Genomic DNA, 25000 nt, shown 5'->3' with positions numbered 1-25000 from the left:
TCTCAATTATATGGTCAGGATACTTTAAAGATGAGGAGTTGCTTGCGAATTAGTTCAAATTTTTTTTCCAGGAAATCTGGGGAACAAATTCGTAAGGCTCTTAAGAATAGGTTGCTAGCTAGACTTATCTTGATAGTATTGTCATGATAGCTAAAGTAGTGAATAATATTGAAAGTTGAGAACGTTTGGTTTTCTGTATATGGTAAATTTGTATTCTGTCGTGTCTCTGATTATTAAAACATCAAGAAAAGGAATTTTGTTGTCTGTTTCCCATTCAACTTTAAATTTGATGCTGGGCACTAATGCGTTTAATTTTGAGAGGAATTCATTAAAATTACCCCACTTATTATCCCAAAATGTTAGTATGTCATCCACGTATCTCATCCACAGCATGTTTTTGGGTTTTATTGCATTTATTACTGTAGTTTCAAAGTATTCCATGTATAGATTGGCTAAAATAGGACTTAAAGGACTACCCATACTACACCCGAATTTTTGCTTGTAGAATGATTCCCCGAATGAAAATACGGATGTGTGTGTTTGAGTCACATACACTTTCACGTGCATTTGAGCCAATTTCAACCAAATTTGGTATGCATGTATCTTAGCATAGAAGAAAGAATACTGTGGGAGTAAGATATCACTGACACTAAAGAGGGTGTAGGTGTTGGGAGGGAGGTGGGAGAGGAGGAAAATAAAAACAACTGAAAATGTCTAAGCCATAGTTTTTGAGGTTGCTGAGATGAATATTGACATTCCCGATGCCATTCAAGTCCAAGTTCAGCCCCAATGGGGAGGGACGTTGAAAAAGGGCAGGAATGGGGTGACAAAAATAAAAAAAAGGACAGATATTAGTGTCTAATCCATAGTTTTCAATGTCACTGATATGATTAGTGACACTTCCAAGGCCCTTCAAGTCAAACTATAGCTCCGATTGAAATGAGAGGGGGGAAATTGAAATATGAAAGGAGGTACAGTAAAAAGAATGAAAAGGGTTGCATACACACACACACACACATATAAAATATATATATATATATATATATATATATATATATATATATATATATATATATATATATATATATATATATATATATATATATATATATATATATATATATATATATATATATATATATATAATATAAATATCTCTCTCTCTCTCTCTCTCTCTCTCTCTCTCTCTCTCTCTCTCTCTCTCTCTCCCTCTCTGTATATATATATAAGAGATCCTCACGTGAAAATGAAAGAAGGAGGTACCAAGACTTTCAACTTTTATTTCAAAGTCATCTTCAGGGTACTGAACAATATTAAGAGAACAACTTATATACAAGAAAGGCAACATGAGGCCACAAATAATAAAACAAGTCAACAACCTACTTAAGTAGGCAAATAAACATTGTTCAAAACAAAAGACATACTTAACGGAAATATGTAGTTACTAAAATCACAGTACAAAACTATCTGTTTGTAAAATATCTAACAACTTGTTTAACTTTATAAATCATCAAGAATAAAACTTTTTAACAATTCGTCCATCATTAAAAAGACCATCGTCTCATATCCATGTTTTTATTAAAGAAACTAATGATGGCGAACCTTCAACTAACAATCTGTCATGCATTGATGAACTCTAAAAACGACTGTAGCTGAATTCCAGTCTATAGGGTGTTCAAAATCCCTCACGTGACAAAAAATGGCACTTGAACCGTTCGCAACCCGTACATTAGATTTATGCATGTGTACTCTATTACTTAGTTCCTTACCAGATTGTCCAATATAAGGCAAATTACAAACAGAGCAGTTAATTTTGTACACGCCTCCTGTTGTCATCACTGATTTATTACAAAACAATGCATTTACTAAAAACAACATTTATATTCAGACATTTCAGGCTATGTACAATTGATAAAAATTCACAGTGGTACGAGCGAAACTAAAATATTTTCAATTTCAAACTTACTTGATCTTTCGTGACAATAAAATGATATTTTGGCACTTTGGAGGCAACTATCAATAAAATACATTGGGTAACATAATTCTCTCGCAATTTCATAGATGTTCTTAATTTCCTCGTCTAAGAATTCAGGATCACAAATTCTATATGCCCGTAAAAACATCCCTGAGAAGACTGTTCGTTTTATCTTGGGGTGATGGCTGGAAAAATTATGAATGAAAGCATTCACTGCTGTTGGTCTACGGTAAACTTTGAATTTAAATCCGTTGTCGGTTCTCATAACGACTGTGTCAAGAATAACATTATGAAGGTTAGGAGTTCCCAAGTTCTGAAATTTGGTGGTGTCGTCGAGTATCGAACACATTTTCGTCACATAATCGAGTTTATCTAAGATTAGCTAATTCTTTCAAGATTAGGAGATCCTCTTTCTTGAAGAAAGGAGACCATCTAGTTTTTAGATTTTTGTAGGTTTGGTGGACTAGGGCTGACAGTTGTTTTCTTAGATAATCTGCATTATTACAAAACGGCAATCTGGTCAGTTTCTGAAATAAAATTTCTATAGGGAGAAAAAAATGTTGAAAACTGGGCTTAAAACTGGGGAGACAAAAGTTTTCAACAGTTTTTTCTCCCTTTAGAAATTTTATTTCAGAAACTGACCAGATTGCCGTTTTGAAATAATTATCTAAGAAAACAACTGTCAGCTCTAGCCCACCAAACCTACAACGAAATAGATTTTTTAGTAAACTTTTTTAACAACAACTGTTTCCCGACAGTGCACTTTTATAGAACTCTCAATAAATTTTTAAATATGAAAATGAACCCCCCACCTCCTATACATATCTTTCCCAAATTAATCATCTGTGCTAAGTTCCCTTTTCTCCATGACAATTCCTTCAAAAAGAAAGTTATACAATTAATTAACAATGAATTACCAGCCTTGAACCTAAAATCAATTCCGAAAAATCCTCTAAACATCCGATCTCTTTTCAGAGCCAAAGACAGATTAAGCCAGCCTTTGATGTCCAACATAGTTTATGAATACACTTGTCCCAGATGTGATCGGGGTACTTATGTTGGATGCACGAAGAGGCTGCTACAAGTCCTTTTCTGCGCCCACAAAGGAGTCAGTTTCCGAACAGGATGCAAACTATCCAATCCTGAGCTATCTAACATCCGTAACCACACTATTACCTGTCGCTCCCGCTTGGACATCGATGATTTTAAAATTATTGGATCAGCCAATAAGGATGATGAATTTTTAACACTGGAATCCATTTTAATCAAGACCAATGTACCGAATTTAAATGCTCAGTCCTCATCAGTTCAGTTGTTTATAGCCTAACCACTTGTTTGTTTAGTTAATTTCTGTCTCTCGTCTTTTGTATAGTTTTGTGTGCGTATGGATGTTTTTTCTTTTTCTTTTCTTTCTGCCCGCTCTGTCCTTCAGTCACCTTCTATTTTTTACTCTGGTAGGTTGTCTCTCCAACCTAGTGTTGTTGTATAGTAATTTTTTACCTTTTAAATGTTTTAGTGTCTAATTTTAAATATTATACCGTGTTTTATCAATGACGAGTCTTATATGTTTGTATTTTTATCAATTCCCAGCCTTGAAAATGCATCGAAGCGATGTGAAACGTCGGCAATAAATTATGTAGTACGCTGAGACATGCCTTTACATCTCCGCCTTGTGATATCTGTAGGGCTTGAGCCCCATTATATATATATATATATATATATATTATATATATATATATATATATATAATATAATATATATATATATATATATATATACACACACATATACATATATTTTTATATATATATTTTATATATATATAGTATATATATATATATATATATATATATATATATATATTATATATATATATATATACATAATCAAAGCAAATAAGTTGGCTGATTGTGTCTTTTCAGAAATCAAGTTTAAAGTGTCATGGTAAAAAAAAAAGGAGACGAAGTGTCTTTGTGCATCAAAATGTTGCTCAGAGTTGAAAGAGAAGAGGGAGAGAGAGAAGAGAGAGAGAGAGAGAGAGAGAGAGAGAGAGAGAGAGCTGGCCAATCATGGCTGTCATGACGGTGGCCTTGAAAGTCAGTTGACTAGCATTAGTATGGCAACGACTCATGGCCAACCAACCTTAGAAATTAGCTGATGGATCGGACGTCTAAGGGAAAAAACAGAGAGAGAGAGAGAGAGAGAGAGAGAGAGAGAGAGAGAGAGAGAGAGAGAGAGAGAGGAAAATTTGAACTGGAGATGTATGTTAAATGGATAGATGTGTTGGTAGAAGAATGAGGAATTATGGAAAGAACAGGAGCAGTGTGAATGGATCCGAGACTTAATGATGGTGATCAATAGGGAACTTGAATGGTTGTTTTACAGTCTTCAGTGTAACATTTAAGGAGTATTTAATGAGGAGAGGGGGTGGGGAAATAGCGTAGTTCTTATGAAAACAGACCTGAAGAATATAGTTCTCATGTAGTAGTTCTCCCTTCCTCTCTAACATAAAAACTGGCAGTGTTGCACAAAAGCTTATCTCTGGACATTTGAGTATTGACAGCATTTTGAGGAGGGCCCAGGACTATTATTTTTAGCCTTTGGTTCCTGCTAAACTTCATCGTGTACTGGCCTACACCTCATACTTATATCAATGTGCTTGTGGGTGTGTTCATGTTGTATATTCATATGTACACCATGTGGAATAAATCTGCTTTCTTGGTGGCTCAAGTGTTTTACATTCATAAATAGGTTTACATGTCTGTGAGCGACAATTATAGACGGAGGAAGAGAATTTATGAATTAAGAGTTCTGTGAAGCGGTTAGCACTATGGAGATGAAACAAAAAATTTTCCTGTTGTGGCTTCTCAACCATCAGCAAACAGTCTAGTGAAAACTAAAAACAGGCAAATCGTGAATTTGTTTTGCTATTTAGTGACTGGAAATACCTACAGCAGAATTGGCTTTAAATATGATGTGTAATTCATCCATATGGGATATACTACCCTACTTTTCATTGTACGAGCAAGACCTAGTGTTGTCCTAATCAACGATCAAGTTCCAAGGTAGACTTCAAATTATTTGGTAGAGCATGACAGTGTGTTTGTATATCATGATATTGAAGAGTAGCGTATGCACGCAAGTTTCTGATGAAGTCTAACGAAAAACATCAGAACGAGTGTTAATTGATGGTTTAAAATAAAGCCTGTTTATATGAAATGCATGTTTCCAAAGCAATATGGATGAAATGTGTTTAAAATGTCTTTGAAATCAACCAGTTTTTCATTTTTCTTTTAGCGACGCGACTTTTGTCTGGCACTGGGAGGTCGTTGCTGGAATTCACGCAGCAACGGTACTGTGCTGTCCTCAGGGAAGATGCGCCTACGTTTTCAGATGTTATCACAGTTGTAGCCAGTCATAAAGAAGGTAGCTCTCTCTCTCTCTCTCTCTCTCTCTCTCTCTCTCTCTCTCTCTCTCTCTCTCTCTCCCAGTTTACAAAAAAAGGTCCAAGAGAAGAACCGGGATATCTTAGTCCAATCTGTCTAACGTCAGTCGTTTTTAAGATTTTTGAGTCCATAATTGCAGATCAAATTGTGGATCGCATTGATATAAACATCTTGTTAAATACCCAACACGGTTTCAAACAAAATAGATCCTGCCTATCAAACCTCTGGGACTTTTTTTTTCATAACATGCTTGGTATTTACGACAGTAGTAGAGCAATAGAGCAATACTCTACTTAGATTTCCAAAAGTTAGAGCTTTATGGATTGTAGGAGAAATAATAGACTGAATCGAAGATTGGCTAACTTTTGAAAACGTAGAGACTTAATAAATGGTGAAGAATCAGAATGGGCAGATGTGACAATCAGAGTTCCTCAGGTTTCTGTCCTTGGCTCTCTCTTGTTTAATATTTACATTAATGACATTGATGTAGGATTAACTAGCAGGATAGATAGCCAAATGCAGATGTCACCAAACTAGGTGTAAATGCCAAGATACAAGGGAAAGTTTAAGAAATGATCGAAAGAAAATAGGAATGTGTTCAAAAAGATGGCAAATGCCTTTTTAACTTGGGTAAGTGTAAAGTGTTACAAATAGGAACAAACAACCCTCATGCCAACTACATGCTGCATGGGAATGACATATATGGTGTAGAACAAGAAGAGGACCTCAGAATCATTATTACCAAGGAATTAAATCCATAAAACAGTGCATAAAATCTGAAAAGAAGGAACAAAAAATAGTGGGATACATAAAGAGGCAGTTCAAATACAGAAACAAGAAAACGGGGCTGCAGCTCTACACATCAGTAGTTAGACATCATCTTGAATATGCAGTACAGTTTTGGTCATTAACACTAAGAAAGGACATAAATAGATTAAAAGGGGTGCAAGCAAGAGCCACAAAGTTAATTCCATCCATCAGGCAAATAGGCTACCAAAGATGACCAGAGAGCCTGAACATGTGTGACGATTACGAGGAAAACTAATAGAAATATTCAAAATAATGGAAGGCATAACAAAAGTAAACAGTAACCCATTTACGTTAAATAAAAACCAGACAAGAAATAATGGATGGAAACTAGAACTGAAGAGATACATCACATCCCATTGTGGGACCTTCTTTGCATACAAGATATGTGACACATAGACTAAACTGCTACCAGAAGTTGTAAACAGTGTGGAAGAGTTTAAAAGAAAGCGAGACAAAATCATTATGACACTGAATGAACAGTAAAACCTGGTCAAATAGATAAGTAAGCACACAATGTCCTCTCAGATGGAATAATAAGTCTTTGAGACATCCTAATCCTTAAAATTCGGCCCCCCCCCCCCCGCCCCCTCCCCCGCCCCCCCCCCCCCCCCTCTCTCTCTCTCCTCTCTCTCTCTCTCTCTCTCTCTCTCTCTCTCTCTCTCTCTCTCTCTCTCCTAATGTTTGAACATAATCTAATACATTCATTATGGAATTTTTAAAATCCCAAATCATCATTTTTGCCAGGGGGTTGGGGCTAATTTTCGACCAAGTTTGCATAATTAGGTTTTTCACAGTATCTCAAAGTTAATGGTGTACTGCACTACCAGCCGTAAGATGATGCGAATTTGCAGCATTCTACGAGGTAAAAATACAAATTTGCAAATGCAGGTGGATACTGAAAATTCTGTGACTCAAGAACTTAGCTTCTGCTTTCCTCTTTATTTCCCAAAAATTCGGTTTTTTAATATTTTTTGTTCCTTCTAGTACAGGATATGTCATGTACGATATGTTTTTCTTTATAAAGATGAGTTTCTTCTGAACTTTTGTCAACAACAACAAATATGACTTAGTTATACTCTAACTTTTACAGGGAGATTGTCATTATCTCATCTTTTTGTGTTTATCACCGTTACCAATGATTTTTTGTGTGCTTTTCTCAGTTTACAAGAGCTATTTTAATATAAATATACCATGTAAGAGGTTTGGTTGTCGACGGGAAGCAAGATCTCATAATATTAGCAAATATAATGACAGCCAAGAAAAGCACCCCAAAAAGTCACTGGTAAAGGTGATACAAACAAAAAGATACGATAATGAAACTCCCTACAAAAGCTAGTGTAACTAACTCGTGTTTTTAGTTGTTGACAAAAGTTCAGAACCAGATAGTCTTAGTTTATATATTAGAGGGGATAATATCTCTGAACAAATAGAGGGGACTATGTGTTAGCTAGGCTTTTCAAGACACCTTTGAGTGTGACAGTAGGACGAACTTTGAGTGAGTTTTCTCAAAACATTAGTTTTGTGCATTAAAATCTCTATAACTCAGCTATTTATGAATGGATTTGAATACTTTAAAAATCATTATATTCAGTAATTATTTTGGAAAAATTTCTCATGTTAATTTTTATTTTTATTTGTATTATTTTTTACATATATTATTCATTATAATTTTTTCATGGTTTTTGGTGCTATTTACTATTTTATTCTTTCAGAATAAACAAAACTTAAATTGATAATTTTATTCATGTAGTTTTATTAATTTTGATATAAAATTTGATTGGACTTTTGAATATTTGAAATTTATTGATAAATAATGGTGGAGAAGGTCTTAACAATTTGCAAAAAAATATATAAAAGACAGTTTGACAAAAAATACATTTTTACTTCTATTAGATAAATATTTTGTGAATGCATTCCTTAAAGCACTATATATCAACACTGGAATTTTCATTACGATAGCGTATGATAACCCAACCTGCCGGGCCGATACCCTTAAGGTAGGACCTACTCAGTATAGTGATACTGAAATTTTCCTTAAAATGTATAACACATCCCCAATGGAATATTAAGATTTGAGATGGATCATCTTAGGTAAAAATAATGTCCAAAATGACAAAGCATAGAAACTGTGCAAAACAGTATAAATGGTTTAGATAAATACCTCAGTAGACACTATTTTCTTTTTTTTCCAATAAATTTCCCTGTGCATAAAAAAATATAGTTAAAATAATTTCCCCTCCCGATTTCTTATCCCCATTGAAATGCCAAGGTATTTTTTTTTATATCTGAAGAACTTATTTATCACTTTTTAAAAAGTAGTTGGTGGTGATATCCGATGATGATATAAAAAAAACAACAGATAAATAGATAAATAAAAACTAGTCGAAATGACTATGAAAATGTATGTTTTAGAGGTTACCACTTTCCCAAGATTGATTCACAAACCCATGCCATGTCTTATTTATACCGGGTCTGAAAGGGTAAACACACACGCACACACACACCTGTATATATATATATATACTATATATATATATATATATATATATATATATATATATATATATATATATGTATATATATATATATATATATATATATATATATATATATATATATATATATATATAGTATGTATATTGTGTATACATACACACAAACAGACACACACACACACACACACACATATATATATTATTATATATATATATATATATATATATATATATATATATATATATATACCACAGGAAAATGATAATCAGAAATCCGAGCTAAGACATTGTCAAGGAACGAATGATATACAGTTGGAAAGAAAGTTATCAGAAAAACAAAAAGATCAAGAATACCAGATGGATAATTGTCAAAAGGGTAAAATTCAAAGAGATAATCCAGGATTATCGGATGTTACACGGTCACAAACCTAAACAGATTTAACCCTAACAGAAACTACAACGTATCCATATAGTTCAAAACATGTAAAAACTTAATATATCAATTTTGTTGTTTATATTTATCTACAACTTTTTTTCATTATGAAAGCGTCAAGTTTAAATAAACCAATACTTAAATTTAGAACATTTCCATTATCTGACTTGTTGGAACAAGTTTCAATGATATTCCTTTTAACTGTGTCATTACATGGGATGGATTAAGGCCCTTGCCTGACTCCAGTTAATAGGATGATCTAAATCTCTCAAATGTACGAATAATGCATTCGATATTTGTCCAGTTCTCACAGAATATTGGTGCTGTCTGAGTCGTTGTGAAAGAGATTTACCGGTTTGTCCGGAATAGACTTTATCACACTTTTTACAAGGAATTTCATATATGCAACCTGGAAGATCTTTAGGAGAATTTGTTTATTACTGAAGTCTTGACAATAATATTTCTGAAAACAACATTTATGTCAAAGAGCTTTAAAATTCTAGGAATTTTGAAAAACCTTTCATAATAGGATAATTTTAGAATTTTATGCTTATTAAATTCAAGTTTGTCAATAGTTATATAAAATGTTTTCTAGCTCTTTTCCATGCTACATCTGCAAAATTCCTTGGGTATTTAAGTTTCAAAGCAATATCATAAATAGTTTTAATCTCAGCGTCAATAAACTATGGGCTACAGACATGTAAAGCCCTTAGGAACATCCCAGAAAAAATAAAGAATTTAACGTATTAATGGTGATTTGAGTAGTAATGAACAAAAGAGGCAATGTTAGTTGATTTCCGAAACATTGAGATGGTGAAATTTCTATCATTTCTATGGACAGTTACATCAAGAAAATCCAAATTACAATTTCTTTCTTCCTCTACAGTAAATTTTATAGAAGGGACTAAATTACTGAGATTATTAAGGAATTCGACGTGTAATTTCCAAAGCTCCTTTCTGCTTGATGTGACTCGAAGCGAGACTGGGAAGCGATCCTCTGATCATATGTTCACTGTCTATTAATCTGATGTTGCCAGTTTTAAGCGAATAAAATGTGCCTCCATCACGTTTCAAGATTTTGAAGTTATGCTTAGTGGCTGCTTCTTTCAAGATGAGTGCAGCATCATAAGCATAAGACATATTGAGTACTAACACTGGTAGGGCTTTGTCTGTGTATTACAAACTAAAATTGCACTTCCTGCATAATGCACACACATAGTTTTCCATCGGTATGTGGTGCGTGTGAAGCCGCACTTTAAGATAGTGTTATCAGTGAACTCAATTTGGAACTTTTGCAGTGTATAGCCTGTTCAAATTTGGGGGTTGTTTCAGAGGTCATACTGATTTTGTGTGCCACCATTGCCTCACGTATCCTGGCCCAGTCTTTGGCTATTTTTACCAGAAAATCATTGACGCAACATTCACTTACAACTACTCTGTGCGTACAGTATTCGTCGCTTCTGCCGTCGACAATTATGTAGCAATATGCGTACGCTTTCTACTTTGACACAACTCTCTGGTCTTTATCCGTGTCAGGCTGTATGTTGTACACCTCAAAACTAAGAAGGTGGTGTGTGAGGTTTTATTCAGTGCTTTCGCTTTTTCAAACTATTTAAATTGAATGGGCTCCGGGTATAGAACTGTGATGACGATGCACAGGTATAACATGACAGAATTTATACCCCTCTCCTGGAGTGTTCGCAAGATGTCCTCAGAGAACTGCGTTCTGTAAATTCTGAGTGCCATTGTCACGTCAATGTGCATTCCTACTGCAGTTGTATAGGTGATAGTACTCACATTTTGGTTGGCCTTCTCTCCTTCCCTGTTGAGCAGTGCCTGCTGTTGTTTGGCACCTCCTACTTGACAGTGACCTCCTCTCGACAATGTTTCCCTTGCATTTTCCCCATTCGGTGGAGCTGTGACAGCGTTCGTGGTTGAACCTGCAAAAAAAAAAAAAAAAAGGAAGAAAGAGTAGAGAATTTAATAAAAATGAACTCCTTGTTTTATATGTTAATGAGGCAATGACGATGTGCATTTTTGACACTGAGTCACATCTCGAGAAACTTCTAAATAAAAAGAATTTTTCGCACCGGCCTGTGGAGTGGCACTCCCTGCGGTACCTCCTGTTAAGGCTCTTCCCAGGTTGGGTCTGTTCCCACCCCTGTTTGCTCCTCTTCTTTCAATGTTTACAGCAGACTCAGCAGTCCTCTGGGTAGTCCGAGCCTTTGGTGGCGTATATATATGCCACGGCAAAGGAATTTCAATGGAGCTGTCACTCGTAGTTTCATCGCCACTGTTGCTGGTGGAATTACCCATGTCTGCTTGTGGAGATGTTGTGGAGTAGAGCAGCCTGTTGGTGTACTGATGTAGGTCTTGCTGTTCCTGTTTGAGCCTATATACCGGCGGTAGCAATCGTAAATGTCTTTTTCACATCAGGTCTCAGGGATTAACTCACATCAGCGAAACCTTCAGAATTATCAGAGCATGTGAGTGCAGGTGGTTACAATCGTCTTTTCATCACCCTCCTATGGGGTTTTGCTAAAGCATTATATCTTGTCGTGTGTGTGTGTGTTATATGTATGACACTGGACATGGAGATGGATTATTGAGCTGTGATAGCCGGGTCGTGTTGTGTGTCTCATGTGAATGTGCACCGTCACGATATGACATGTTGTGCACCTGGCAGTGAGTCACAGAGAAACGGTGACTGTTGTGGGTGCTTATCAGTTGCTTATCTGATTTTGAATGGAGTTTAGAAATCTTTTTGCATTGATACTATCATGTGATATGACATGTTGTGCACCTGCCAGTGAGTCATGGAGGAAACGGTGAATGTTGTGGGTGCTTACCAGCTGCTTATCTGAATTTGAGTGGAGTTTAGACATTTTTTCGCATTCACCCTATCATTTGATATGACATGTTGTGCACCTGGCAGTGAATCATGAAGAAAGCCAGGTTAAGGGACTTATAATCTATTTTACTCGTATTCATATCTTTTCATATACTCACGTGGGTTAGGTAAGGTTAAGGGACTTAGAATTTGTTCCTCATATTCATATTTTTCATATACTCATGTGGGTTAGCTTAGGTTAGGTTAAGGGACTTAGAATTTTTTCCCTCATAATCAGTCATATTCATGTGAAATGGCAGTTTTTCATCCGTAGAGTATATCTTGAGCCAAAATGGGGTTGGGTATTTCACATGGGTTATGTTAGGTTAGGTTAGGTTAAAGGACTTAGAATTTTTCCCCTCATATTCATATTTGTGTGAAATGTTTTTTTTTTATCCAAAGAGTATCTCTTGAGCCAATAGGTTGGGTTAGGTTAGGTTAGGTTAGGTTAAGGGGCTTAGAATTTTTTCACACAGTGGGTTACGTTAGGTTAGGTAAGATTGGGTTAGGTTAGGTTAAGGGTCTTAGAATTTTTTCACTCAGTGGGTTAAGTTAGGTTAGGTTAAGGGATATAGAATTTTTTCACTCATTGGGTTAGGTTAGGTGGTTTTTTCATCTGTAGAGTATATCTTGAGCCAAAATGGGGTTGGGAATTTTCAAGGGGTCGAGAAATGGTGGTTTTTTTTCATCCTTAGAGTATATCCTGAGCCAAAATGCGGTTCGGTATTTTCAAGGGGCCGAACAAAACCATGGTTCTCCTATCCTTAGAGTTCTTTATGAGCTATTTTGGGGTTCTTTTCTGAACTAGAGAGAAATATTTGGTAGTTTTTCCGTGGAGTCGTTAATGGTCATAGTACATGAGGTTGAATAAAGGTGAGCTCATGGGGTTTATCGTCTGTGAGCCGAATTGGGGTCTTTCACCCTACTCACAAAACCACAGCTGCTCGTCATTCGTCGTGACTCCTTCAAAGTGTATAATTTGGAAATGTTGCTTTTGATTGAGCTAACCTTATGCCAGAACAGGTTCTTGCTCATAGAGCAGCCCGTAAATGCTAGACATAGCATCCTGTTGTTTAGATAGTGTGTGCAGACGGATATGTAGTATCCAAAACACTAATAAGGATACAGTATGTCAATACAAAAACATTTAATACAAAATAAAACAAAATCTGTATTTACAGTTATATAAGTTGCAATACAATAAAATTCATAACCAAAATAATCTAATTTGTGAAAGACAAAGAAAACAAAAACCAGGTGTTCTTAGTGGTAACAACCAAAACAGAATTAAGAATGCAGGTATACGGATTACGGGGATAGGAGGAGTGGAAAGGGCTCCTTTGATTAGTCGGTTTGCATTTTATTTTCTTTTGCACAAACCTTCATTGAACATACAACGAGAAGCAGAGAGATCAGTTCCATCTAGCAGAAGCCCTACAACATACAATGCTAACATATAAAACAACCATAACGACAACAACTCCTTCTAAAACACACTCTTTGTCAACGGAGGCACCGTCCCCCCACAACCCCCAACCCTTTCCACTCCTCGTATCTCCGTAACCTGTAAACCTGCATTCTTAATTCTGTTTTAGGTATCACCACCTGAACGCCTGTTTTTGTTTTCTTTGTCTTTCACAAGTTAAATTATATTTTGTTATGAATTTTATTGTGTTGCAACTTATATAACTGTAAATAAATTAGAATTTTTATTTTGTACTTAATGTTATTATAGTGATTTATTGTGTTATTATTATGGAATTATTATATCATTATTATTGTTCAGGACGCTACTTATCCGTCCGCACTCAGGACGCCATGTCCAGATTACTATATGCTGCTTTTTGAGCAAGAGTCCGTGCTGGCATAAGGCCAGTTTAATTAGAAACAACATTTCCAGATTATACAATCTGAAAAGGTCACGACGAGTGACGAACAGCAGCTGTGATGTTGTGTTTATCTGTAAATGGAACACAGTTAATCTTCGCATTTTTGTCCATCAACAGAATTTGGAAGATCGTAGAAGACTCGGGAAATATTGTCAAACTAATATGAAGTTGATGAACAGCCAAAACACAAAAGAATTTAACGAACTACGAACACACACACACAGAGACATATATACACACACACACACACACAGACATATATATATATACACACACACGAGATATATATATATATATATATATATATATATATATATATATATATATATATATATATATATATCAAACTACAAATGTCCTTTAATATCTAATTTGCTCTACCCCGGAATTAATATATTTTCATATATGTTTAACCGAGGGAGAATTTATTAAGCAATAATAGAATTGCTGACCGACAGGCGCGAACCATCGACCTCTCAATTCCAGGACTGGCAGTGAAGCCTTAGCTTCACTACCAGTCCTGGAATTGAGAGGTCGATGGTTCGCTGCTTGTTACGACCTTATTTACGGCCGTAATTTCGAGGGTTCTTGTCTCTACTCAGAATTTGCGGTCAGTAAAAATGTAACACAGCAACTTAGGAACAAAAGAACAAACACCTCAACAAAAGTTACAATATTTATTTACAAACACACAAAAAAAAGGTAATGGTTGGTAACGATAATAACCAAAATAAATAAATGTACAAATCAAGGGAAAACCAACTTTAAGATCTTTAAATGATCACCTACAACTAAATTAAATCCTAAGATAAGAAATAGGAAATTTTAAATGTGCCACTTCAGGCAGGTACCTTTCAAATTACTGGCCAGAAAAATCTAACCTAATAAACTAAGTTAGGTAGATGGAAGCAAGAGAAAATAAATGGGAAACTTAATATTATTCCTACCTAACACAGACAAAATAACTTAATGCTAAACTGAACTTAAGTTAATAAACAATGAATTACAAAAAATAATCTTACAAATTGATGCAAAGTAATAATCACAAGAGGCTTAGTGAATCATCTCCTCAGGTCATACAAGATCCAGAAGACCGTACTGAAAACAGGGGCGTGCAAATCTACAGGTACCCAGCGATCCACGATCGTCTTAATAGTTATGAAAATATCTCATACCTGTAGAAAGCCGCCCTACTTGTCTCCACGAGTTCCAAGAACTCACTGACGCCGATGAGCAGGTCAACTGGGTCAAGCTGCAATGCCTGCAGGCAATCCAAAATACCACGGGAATACTAAGGGTGGTAGCCTCCGAGAATCCGGGACGTCAACAGATCTCGCACGCCACACACTGCACCGTTCACAGTAGATACGGGCCAACTCGTTCGGAATCCTTCCGATGAACGAGGGAAGGGGCGTGGCTGATGAATGCCGCGGGTGACAAACACCAGCGATCATACACAAGGCAGCGAAGGAATAACGAAGCCGTGATCCCAAAACTCCAGAAGTGACCAAAAATTAAGTGGCAAAGCGTCAGCCTGTGAGGAGGAACTCGAACTAACTCTGTCACGTATCACCACCCATACGATCAAGCCTTCCACTCGAGTCGACACAGCTCACAGGAGAGAAAAAACAACGATCGTTAATAAGGCACTTCGGTAGTTCACTAATACCGGGGGAAAAGGTGGTAAACAAAGCAAAACTGCGAAGTCATATGACTCCCTTACACAGTTCATCGAACTAACAAACGATACTAACTTGTTAAAAAAGTTTAACCTAAAATAAGACCAAAAGGTTGGACAACTATTAACAAATTATAATTAAATTATAATGAATTTACTTTAATCTAATACTGCTTCACTGCCAGTCCTGGAATTGAGAGGTCGATGGTTCGCGCCTGTCGGTCAGCAATTCTATTATCGCTTAATAAATTCCCCCTCGGTTAAATATATATGAAAATATATTAATTCCGGGGGAGAGCGAATTAGATATCAAAGGACATTTGTAGTTCGATATATGTATATGAATCACGGTAATGTGATATGACGTGTATAATATATATATATATATATTATATATATATATATATATGAATATATATATATATATATATATATATATATATTGTATATATATATATATATATATATATATATATATATATATAATGTAATGTATATATATATAGACATATATATATATATATATAATATATATATATATATATATATATATATAGTATTTATATATATATATATATATATATATATATAATATATATATATATATATATGTATATATTAGATATATGTATATATATATATTATATATATATGTATATATATATATACATATGTGTATATATATATTATATATATATATATATATATATATATATATATATATATATATATATATATATATATATATATATATAATATATATATATATATATATATATATATACTATATATATATATACATTGCAAAGCTCCTAAGACAGTTCATTTTAGCGAAGTCTCAACTTCCCTACATGAATAAGTTATTTTTCGTCTGAAATGTCAAGCTGAAATATTATAGTGTTGAGGATAGTTTAATTTTACTTATCGTGATTCTCGTGACTGAGAAAATACCATAACTTGAATGATAAATTAATGACCAGAATTTACAAACACAATAATCATAAGTAACAATGAAACGAAACTGCAACATTGAATTTCTGAGAAAATTAAAAAAATTCCTTGTAATATCAGAGGTGGTTAGGATTAAAATGATAAAGGTTAAAGATTTAACAAAATAATTTTTTGATCCGAGATTTTAGTAAAAATGAATTGTTTATTTTTCATTAATGTATTTTACTTTGAAGTTAGTTGTTAAATATCGTCAATTTATTTCTATGTGCTTAGGAATTAAAGTCTAGTATACATGTCTTCCACTGTTAAAAGTCAAGAAAATGTTAAGCGTGATCCTGGATTTTTTTTATAGAGCATTTGGCCTTAGGTGAAAGTCTCATGTTGTTTTGAAGATGATATTCTCTTAGAATTCCTTTTAAGACCCCTCTTTAATGCATTAAGGACATTGCAACGTGACCATCATATGTGGGTAGATATAATGCCATTACTTATGATATCCTTAAGTTGTCTCTTTTATTAAGTAAAAGGTCAATGAAGTTTAAATAGAGACGAACGCACACAGACTGGAACAAAGACGTCATAACAGAAACACACAAAGACTGGAGCAAAGACCTCATGTTACAAAAGCAACAAGGGAAAATGAAGGGTAATCAAGAAGGCAAATACGCAGACAAAGAAAGTTCAATAAAGATATAATGAGACGAAATATGTCCATTATAATTCAAAACCGGTTGATCGGAATCCAGGTATGTGAAAAGGTCAATCACGTTTCTTCTTTTTGTAGATGCCGATACTCAAACACTTTCTTGTAGTTATGATTTATCTCAGTTTGACGGGACTATTTACATTTATTCATTATTATTTTTAGGTACATGTAGCGGATCCTGGTCATTAAATTCCATTTCAAGAGTTGATAAAAAGGATAGTGATAAATGTGCTGTGAAATAAGTGAAAATTTTATTATAAGTACTTAAGATAATCTATTCAAATTTTCCTTTATTTAATTTCACTGACGAATTAGAAAGTAGTCTTGTGGGACTTTACTTCACTGGACCGATTGGGATTCTTCGTTAGTGAATTAAAACAAGGGAAATCTTAATAGAAATGTTATACACTACATCATTTGAGAAGATACACTTCGATGTTCCTCTCTCTCAGGTGCCTCGATCAGATACAGCATCACTGGTGGGAACCGAGATGGCCTCTTTACAATCGACCAGAAGAGTGGGCTAATCACACTGGCAGCTGCACTGGACTACGAACTCCACGACAAGGTAATTAAGGAATAATGTTTGCTTGGAGTCTTGACTTACTTCAGATGCCTTCCAATAGCCCTCTTGGGTCCTGAAGGGATTTGCTCTATTTCTTCACATCATTGACCCCAGTGATGTTAATTTTACAACCAAATTGAGGTCTCACATATGTGCTCTCTTTTGGATGTATTATTTGCTAATATAGACGGGGTTTTCTTATCATACTTTTGTTTACAATAGGACTGCAAATGACCGAATAGGATCAAATCTCAAAGACTAGTGACAGGAAATCTATACACTCCATGTCAATCGAGACTGCACGCTTCATAGTTAGGTCCGGAAAAAAGCGAACCTAAGTAGACTGGAAAAAACAGGTGTTTTCCTCGGTTAAGGGAAAATAATATAGGGCAACCCAAGGAAAGATGAACTGACCTGTGTTTGATAAAAATTTGTCCACCACCCAGAAGGGGAGAGTCAACGTCATTCAATGATATTATACTGCGGTTATACTGATACACCAACCCCAGTACCCGCAGAACTTATGTATTGTATTTGTGCTACATTCCAGATTCCAGAAATGTATGGTTGTTGTTTTATTTACAGATTTTGTAGCTTCTCAGGAATTTCGATCGTTTATGTTGCAAATACTGAACCTCGTGAGTTCTCGTTTTCGGAGGTTTGAGTCAGTGAGACGACGAATTTCTTAACAAGTATATTTCCCTTTCCTTTCAGTATACATATGTATATGTACATGTACATGTGTATATACATATGTATATATATATGATATATAATATATATATATATATATATATATATATATATATATATATATATAGTATACATATATATACGTACATGGTAGAGAGAATTGGATATTAAACGATGTAGCTTAATACATGTATATATACGTACATATATATATATATATATATATATATATATATATATTATAGATATATATATATATATATATATATATTATATATATATATATAGATTATAATTATATATATTATAGATATATTATATCATATATATATATAATATATATATATATATATATATATATATAGATATATATATATATATATATATATATATATATATATATATATAGTATATATATATATAAATATTTATATATATATACTATGTACATATACATATGTATACCTTCACAACCTTCTCCAAGTCTCTTGTGGCTGCACATTCGACCAGAATTCAACGAAAGTTCCTGAAGAAGTGCTTATCTGAACAAATGCTCCCTAAATCCTTGCTGCCACACCGTTTAAGAAGGTATGACCATCACCATTCAATGAATTTAGTACAATGATGTTAAAACACCACTTAGCAGCCACCATGCAAGAAGAGAGGAAAAATTCAAGGAATTGAAAAAAACAAGGATCTCCTTCAATCATGTGTCCCAGCTGATTGGAAGGACTCGCTACGACGAGAAATTTACGGAAAACTGCGTAGGACTACAGATGCCCCTAAAAGGAAAACTCGACAGAAAACTCAAAATCTCATTGATACAGTGATTGGAACTAATTGTGGCACGTCATGATTGTGTTGTAAACCTATCAAGTAAACAAATAAGTGAAATGTTGTGAGTGCGCTTGGATATGTTCATCTTTCTTTATAGCGTATAGACCTTCTGCTGTAATGATTGATCATCCCTCAATAAATTTGAAAAATATTGCGATCTTCCTCAAAATCCTGTTGGACATAATTAAACTTGTCGTTTTACGGAGCTGCCAATGTTAAGCATGAAAGTAACTTCCCTGCTCGCTATAAGAAAAGTTTTTGACTGATCTAAAAGGACAGTGCTATCCTCATCACAAAAGCCTATAAGTCAAATAGTATAGTAATTTTAGATAAAGCTGACTTCAAATCACGTATGCAAATCCTACTGGATGATGATGTGACTAACAAAAAAATAACAAAAAATTCCTTGATCAAGTCCATAAAAACTAAATAGCACAGTGAAAAAAATCCTTATAGATGAAACAGAAACTACTAGGCAAATTGTCAGTCAAAACTCACAAAGAAAATACCTATGCGGCTATTATCAGTACTGTTGGCTCAATTTCATATAAAATTTCGAAATATATCACTAAGCTCTTGTCCCCGTTACTTGGAACTATCTCAGATTCTCATTTATATAATTCTCAAGATCTAGTTGATAAATAAAAAAAGTTACTTTTTGCCCCACTGATAGATTCGTTTAGTTTTGATGTATGATCTCTTTTTACTAAAGTCCCTGTAGACTCTATTTTAGAATATCTTAGTAATGAACTAACTCAGCATGAATGAACTCAACCTGTAAGTCGCATTATTCCACAAAACACTAGGTGTGCATTTGTGGTGAATTTTATCAACAAATATTTGGCATGGCAATGGGCAACCCTTTATCACCATTCGTCCTCAAACTTGTACATGGAATTCTTTGAAAAATGCTATTTACCTAATATCATTTATATTCCTTTAAAGTGGTATAGATATGTTGATGATATTTTAGCTGTTTTGCCTGCTGGTAATGATGCAAATGATTTACTCTCTAAATTAAATAACCAGGCACCATTGATCAAGTTTACTCTAGAATTTGAAAAAGACGATTGCCTCCCTTTCTTAGATGTTTGATACATAGAGAACCATTTCAATGTAAATTCAGTATTTTATAGGAAACCAACAACAACTTAAACTTATGTCATTTCTATTCAGGCCAACCATCTTTATATCAATATTATTTTTTCATCTATGGTTTTTTATGAGCATTGCACATTGTCAGTCCCCAATATTTGGATCAAGAAATTGAATACATAAGAAAAAAACAATAAGGAAAAATCTGTTATCCTTCACATATATTAGATATTTGCTATAAACAAAACCCACAAAAAAAAGTTTTATAGTGTAAGTAACTCGGGGAAAGAAACTTCTAAGAAAACATTCTTAGCTTGCATTATTTTAACGGTTTTGAAACCACAAAATTATTGTTAAAATCTTTGAAGGTCAATCCCGTTTTTTTTCTATATTGACACACTAAAAGGAATGTTAATACAATATGGCCCAGGAAAGTGACAACATAATATATAAAATTCCATGTATGGATTGCCCGTCCTTTTATCTCGGGGGGCAATCTAGTAGTTCAGTAATTGCAAAACCAAAAGATGTCTTATCACGAAATCATTTAGAATCTGCCATTATACAACTTACTTCCCATTGTAATTTTAATATTATTCTTGGCCTGTTTCATTTAGACCCTTGTAATTGTAACATGTTAAGAATGACCTCGAAGTACAGTCAAAGACTTAAATACAAGTTAGTAGCTCATAGATATTTCTTTGTATATGTATGTTTAATATGTTTTGTGAATAAGTTTTGTTTACCAAAGGGTTAGATGTGGTCAGTTGCCATCCCTGTATTATCCTTTATTGTCTTGTCACTGTCTGAGAACTTGGGCTTAATCTTTTTGTAAACCTCTTAAAATTGTACCCATGTTTATGTTCGTTTGGGAAGGTTACTAATTCTCCAGGTGTGTTGGATTCTAGGTATTAATCTCCTTATAATCCCTATCTGTCACTTATATGACCTTCCTTGTCCTCTCAGTTTAGTTTCTCATGTATGTCAGTCAGTCAGTGTTTCACTTCATACACACACACACACACACACATATATATATATAATATATATATATATATATATATATATATATATATATATATATATATATATATATATATATATATATATATATATATAATATATATATCATTCGAGCTACAAATGTCCTTTAATATCTAATTCGCTCTACCTCGGAATTGATATATTTTCATATATGTACCGAGGGAATTTTTTTTAGTTGATAATAATTTCGTACCCCCATGGGATCGAACCACCGTCCAACTGGACGGTGGTTCGATCCCATGGGGATACGAAATTATTATCAACTAAAACGAATGATTTATATAGAATCACGGTGATGTGATAAATATTCATATATATATATATATATATATATATATATATATATATATATATATATATATATATATATATATATATTATACTTATCTAGTTCACTGTAGGACAAAGGCCTGAGACATGTAATTCCACTTCCTTGTGTTTATGGTCACTCTATGCCAATGTATACCTGCAAATCCATCATCTTCTCTTCCTAACCCTGCTTCGTTTGCAATCTCTGGGGACCCATTCTGTTATTCTTTTTCTCTATCTATTATCTGATATTCTCATTACATGTCCTGCCCACGCCCATTTCTTTTTCTTACTTGTTATTAGAATAACCTCTACTTTAGTTTGCTCTCGTATCCATGTTGCTCTTTTTTTGTCTCTTAGTGTTATTCCTGTCATTATTCGTTCCATAGCTCTTGAGTTGCAACTAACTTATGTTCTAAGGCTTTGGTAAGGCTCCAAATTTCTGATGCATAAGTTAATACTGGTAAGACCATCTGATTGAATACTTTTCATTTTCGAGAGAGTGGCATCACTTTACAAAATCTCATTTTGTTTACCAAAAGCTCTCCATCCTATGGTTATCCTTCTTTAATTTCGGCCTCATGTCCTGGGGAAACATTTATTGTCTGTCCTAAATATGTATATTCATTAACTATCTTTAGAGGTTCATCTTTAACCCTTATTTGTTGTCTCTGCATTGAACATTTTCTTAGTTTTACTCATATGCATCTTCAGTCCTACATTTCTACTTTCTCTATTTAAATCTTCTATCATCTTTTGTAATTCCTACGCTGGTTCACTAAGTAGAAACTATGTCATCTGCAAATCTTAAGTTGTTAAGGTATTCCCATTAATGTTAATTCCAATATTTCCCAATCTAAATTCTTAAAAGCTTCTTCAAGGCACGCTGGGAATAATTTAGGAGAGATGAGGTCTCCCTGTCTAACTCCTTTCTCAATCAGAAATTTCTCACTGTCCTTATGTAGTTTTAGGATTGCTGCACTACTCGTATAGATATCTTCAAGTGTTCTAACATAAGACTCATCTATTCCTTGCTTTTGAAGAGCTTTCATTACTGCACAAGTTTTGATAGACTCAAAAGCTTTCTCATAGTCTGCAAATGCCATACATAGTGAGTTTTCCTTTAGCTGGTTAATTACATGGATATGGTCAGCTGCCGGCTCTCTCGGTGATTAAAGTTTAGCTGTCTTTCTATTAGGCCTAATATGATAATTGTAAATATTTTATATATTTCTGAGAGGAAACTTATTGGGTGATAATTTTTCAGGTCTGTTGTGCCTCCCTTTTTGTGAATAACTATAATGATAAAGTTTTTCTAAGCTTTAGGTATAAAGCATTCTTGCAAGCGTTTTGTGTAAAGCTCAGTGAGTTTAATATTATGAAATCTCCTCCATCTATTATTAAATTAACCCTCTTACGCCGATTGGACGTATTAAACGTCGAGTCAAAATGTCTCCCGTATGCCGATTGGACGTATCATACGTCGGCTCAAAAATGTTTTTTTAAAAAATTCGCGGAAAAATACTTATAGCCTACCAGCCGAAAACTTTTGTATCACGCGCCTTGGGGGATGCTGGGAGTTCACGGATCAAGGCGTTGTTTTGTTTACAATCGCTACGCAGGCGCGCAAGCGCGAATTTCTTTCTTATCGCACTAAAAAGTATCAGTGACACATCTCGGGAATTATTTCGTCACTTTGACATATTATTGCACCATTTTATTTTAAATTATCCTTTACATGAAGTATTATATATGAAAATGTGCGCAATTTCATGCACAATACAACTAAAAAATACTCATGATTGTAGCTTTTATCAATTTGAAATATTTTCATATAAATAACGATAAGTGCAAAAATTTCAACCTTCGGTCAACTTTGAACTCTACAGAAAATGGTCGAGAAACGCAATTGTAAGCTAAAATTCTTATATTATAGTAATATTCAATCATTTGCCTTCATTTTCAACAAATTGGACGTCTCTAGCACAATATTTCGATTTATGGTGAATTTATGAAAAAACTTTTTCTTACGTTCGTGCGATAACTCTTCCGATACATTTTTTCGTGCGATTGTCCTAATGTTTGCACCCTTTTAAATTTGCCGTACATAAAGTTTTATATATGGAAATGTGCGCAATTTCATGCACAATACAATAAAAAAAACCATGGTTGTAGCTTTTATCAGTTTTGAAATATTTTCATATAAATAACGTTAAGTGCAAAAATTTCAAACTTTCGGTCAGCTTTGACTCTACCGAAATGGTCGAAAACGCAATTGTAAGCTAAAACTCTTATATTCTAGTAATATCAATCATTTACCTTCATTTTGCAACGACTTGGAAGTCTCTAGCACAATATTTCGATTTATGGTGAATTTTATGAAAAAAAAAATTACGTTCGCGCGGTAACTCTTCCGAAAAAATCAGAATTTTTTTGTGCGATTGTCGAAATGTTTGCACCATTTAAAATTAGCTGTTACATAAAGTTTTATATATGAAAATGTGCGCAATTCCATGTAGAATACAACTAATAATGATTGAAGGTTGTAGCTTTTCTCTTTTTTCGAAATATTTGCATATAAATCACGATGAAATAGAAAAAAACCACGTTCGGTCAAATTTGACTCTACCGAAATAGTTGAAAAACGCAATTGTAAGCTAAAACTCTTACGGCCTAGTAATATTCCGTCATTTTTTCTTCATTTTGAAACAAATTTGAAGTCTCTAAACAATATTGTGATTTATGGTGAATTTTTGAAAAAATATATTTACCTTCACTCAGCGCGCCGATTCGCGGCCGCAAGTCTCCGAAATACGTATATGGCATTATCCTAATATTTGCTCCTTTTCATATTAGCCTTTTTATAGAGTTTCATATATCAAAATGTGCGCAAATTCATGAAGAATACAATAAAAAATAATTGAAGGTTGTAGCTTTTCCATCTTCGAATATGTGCATATGAAAAAAAAAAATATATATATTAAAATTTCGACATTCGGTCTAAATTTAACTCGTCCGAAAGTGTCGAATCTGCAATTCTAATCTAAAACTCTTACAGTATCGTAATATTCAATCATTTGTCTTAATTTTGAAACAAATTGGAAGTCTCTAGAACATTATTTAGAATTACGGTGAATTTTTGAAAAAAAAATTTTTTGCGTCGCGCGTTACGAATTCGTACATC

The 25000-nt window shown here is 33.9% G+C and overlaps 1 protein-coding gene across 1 annotated transcript in view; it reads left to right on the top strand.

Moving 5' to 3' along the window:
* LOC135208171 (uncharacterized) overlaps nucleotides 1–25000 on the top strand; it is an 87299-nt gene that overhangs the window by 1931 nt on the left and 60368 nt on the right. Inside the window, exons 2-3 of the mRNA XM_064240308.1 lie at nucleotides 5273–5401; nucleotides 17726–17841. Of these exons, the coding sequence (XP_064096378.1) occupies nucleotides 5273–5401; nucleotides 17726–17841 (245 nt within the window). The remainder of the gene's footprint in view (nucleotides 1–5272; nucleotides 5402–17725; nucleotides 17842–25000) is intronic.

Source organism: Macrobrachium nipponense, chromosome 35 (assembly GCF_015104395.2).
Source record: "Macrobrachium nipponense isolate FS-2020 chromosome 35, ASM1510439v2, whole genome shotgun sequence".
Taxonomy (NCBI): Eukaryota; Metazoa; Arthropoda; class Malacostraca; order Decapoda; family Palaemonidae; genus Macrobrachium; species Macrobrachium nipponense.
The sequence above is the reverse complement of the archived record's forward strand: the minus strand, read 5'-3'. Positions and strand labels throughout refer to the sequence as shown.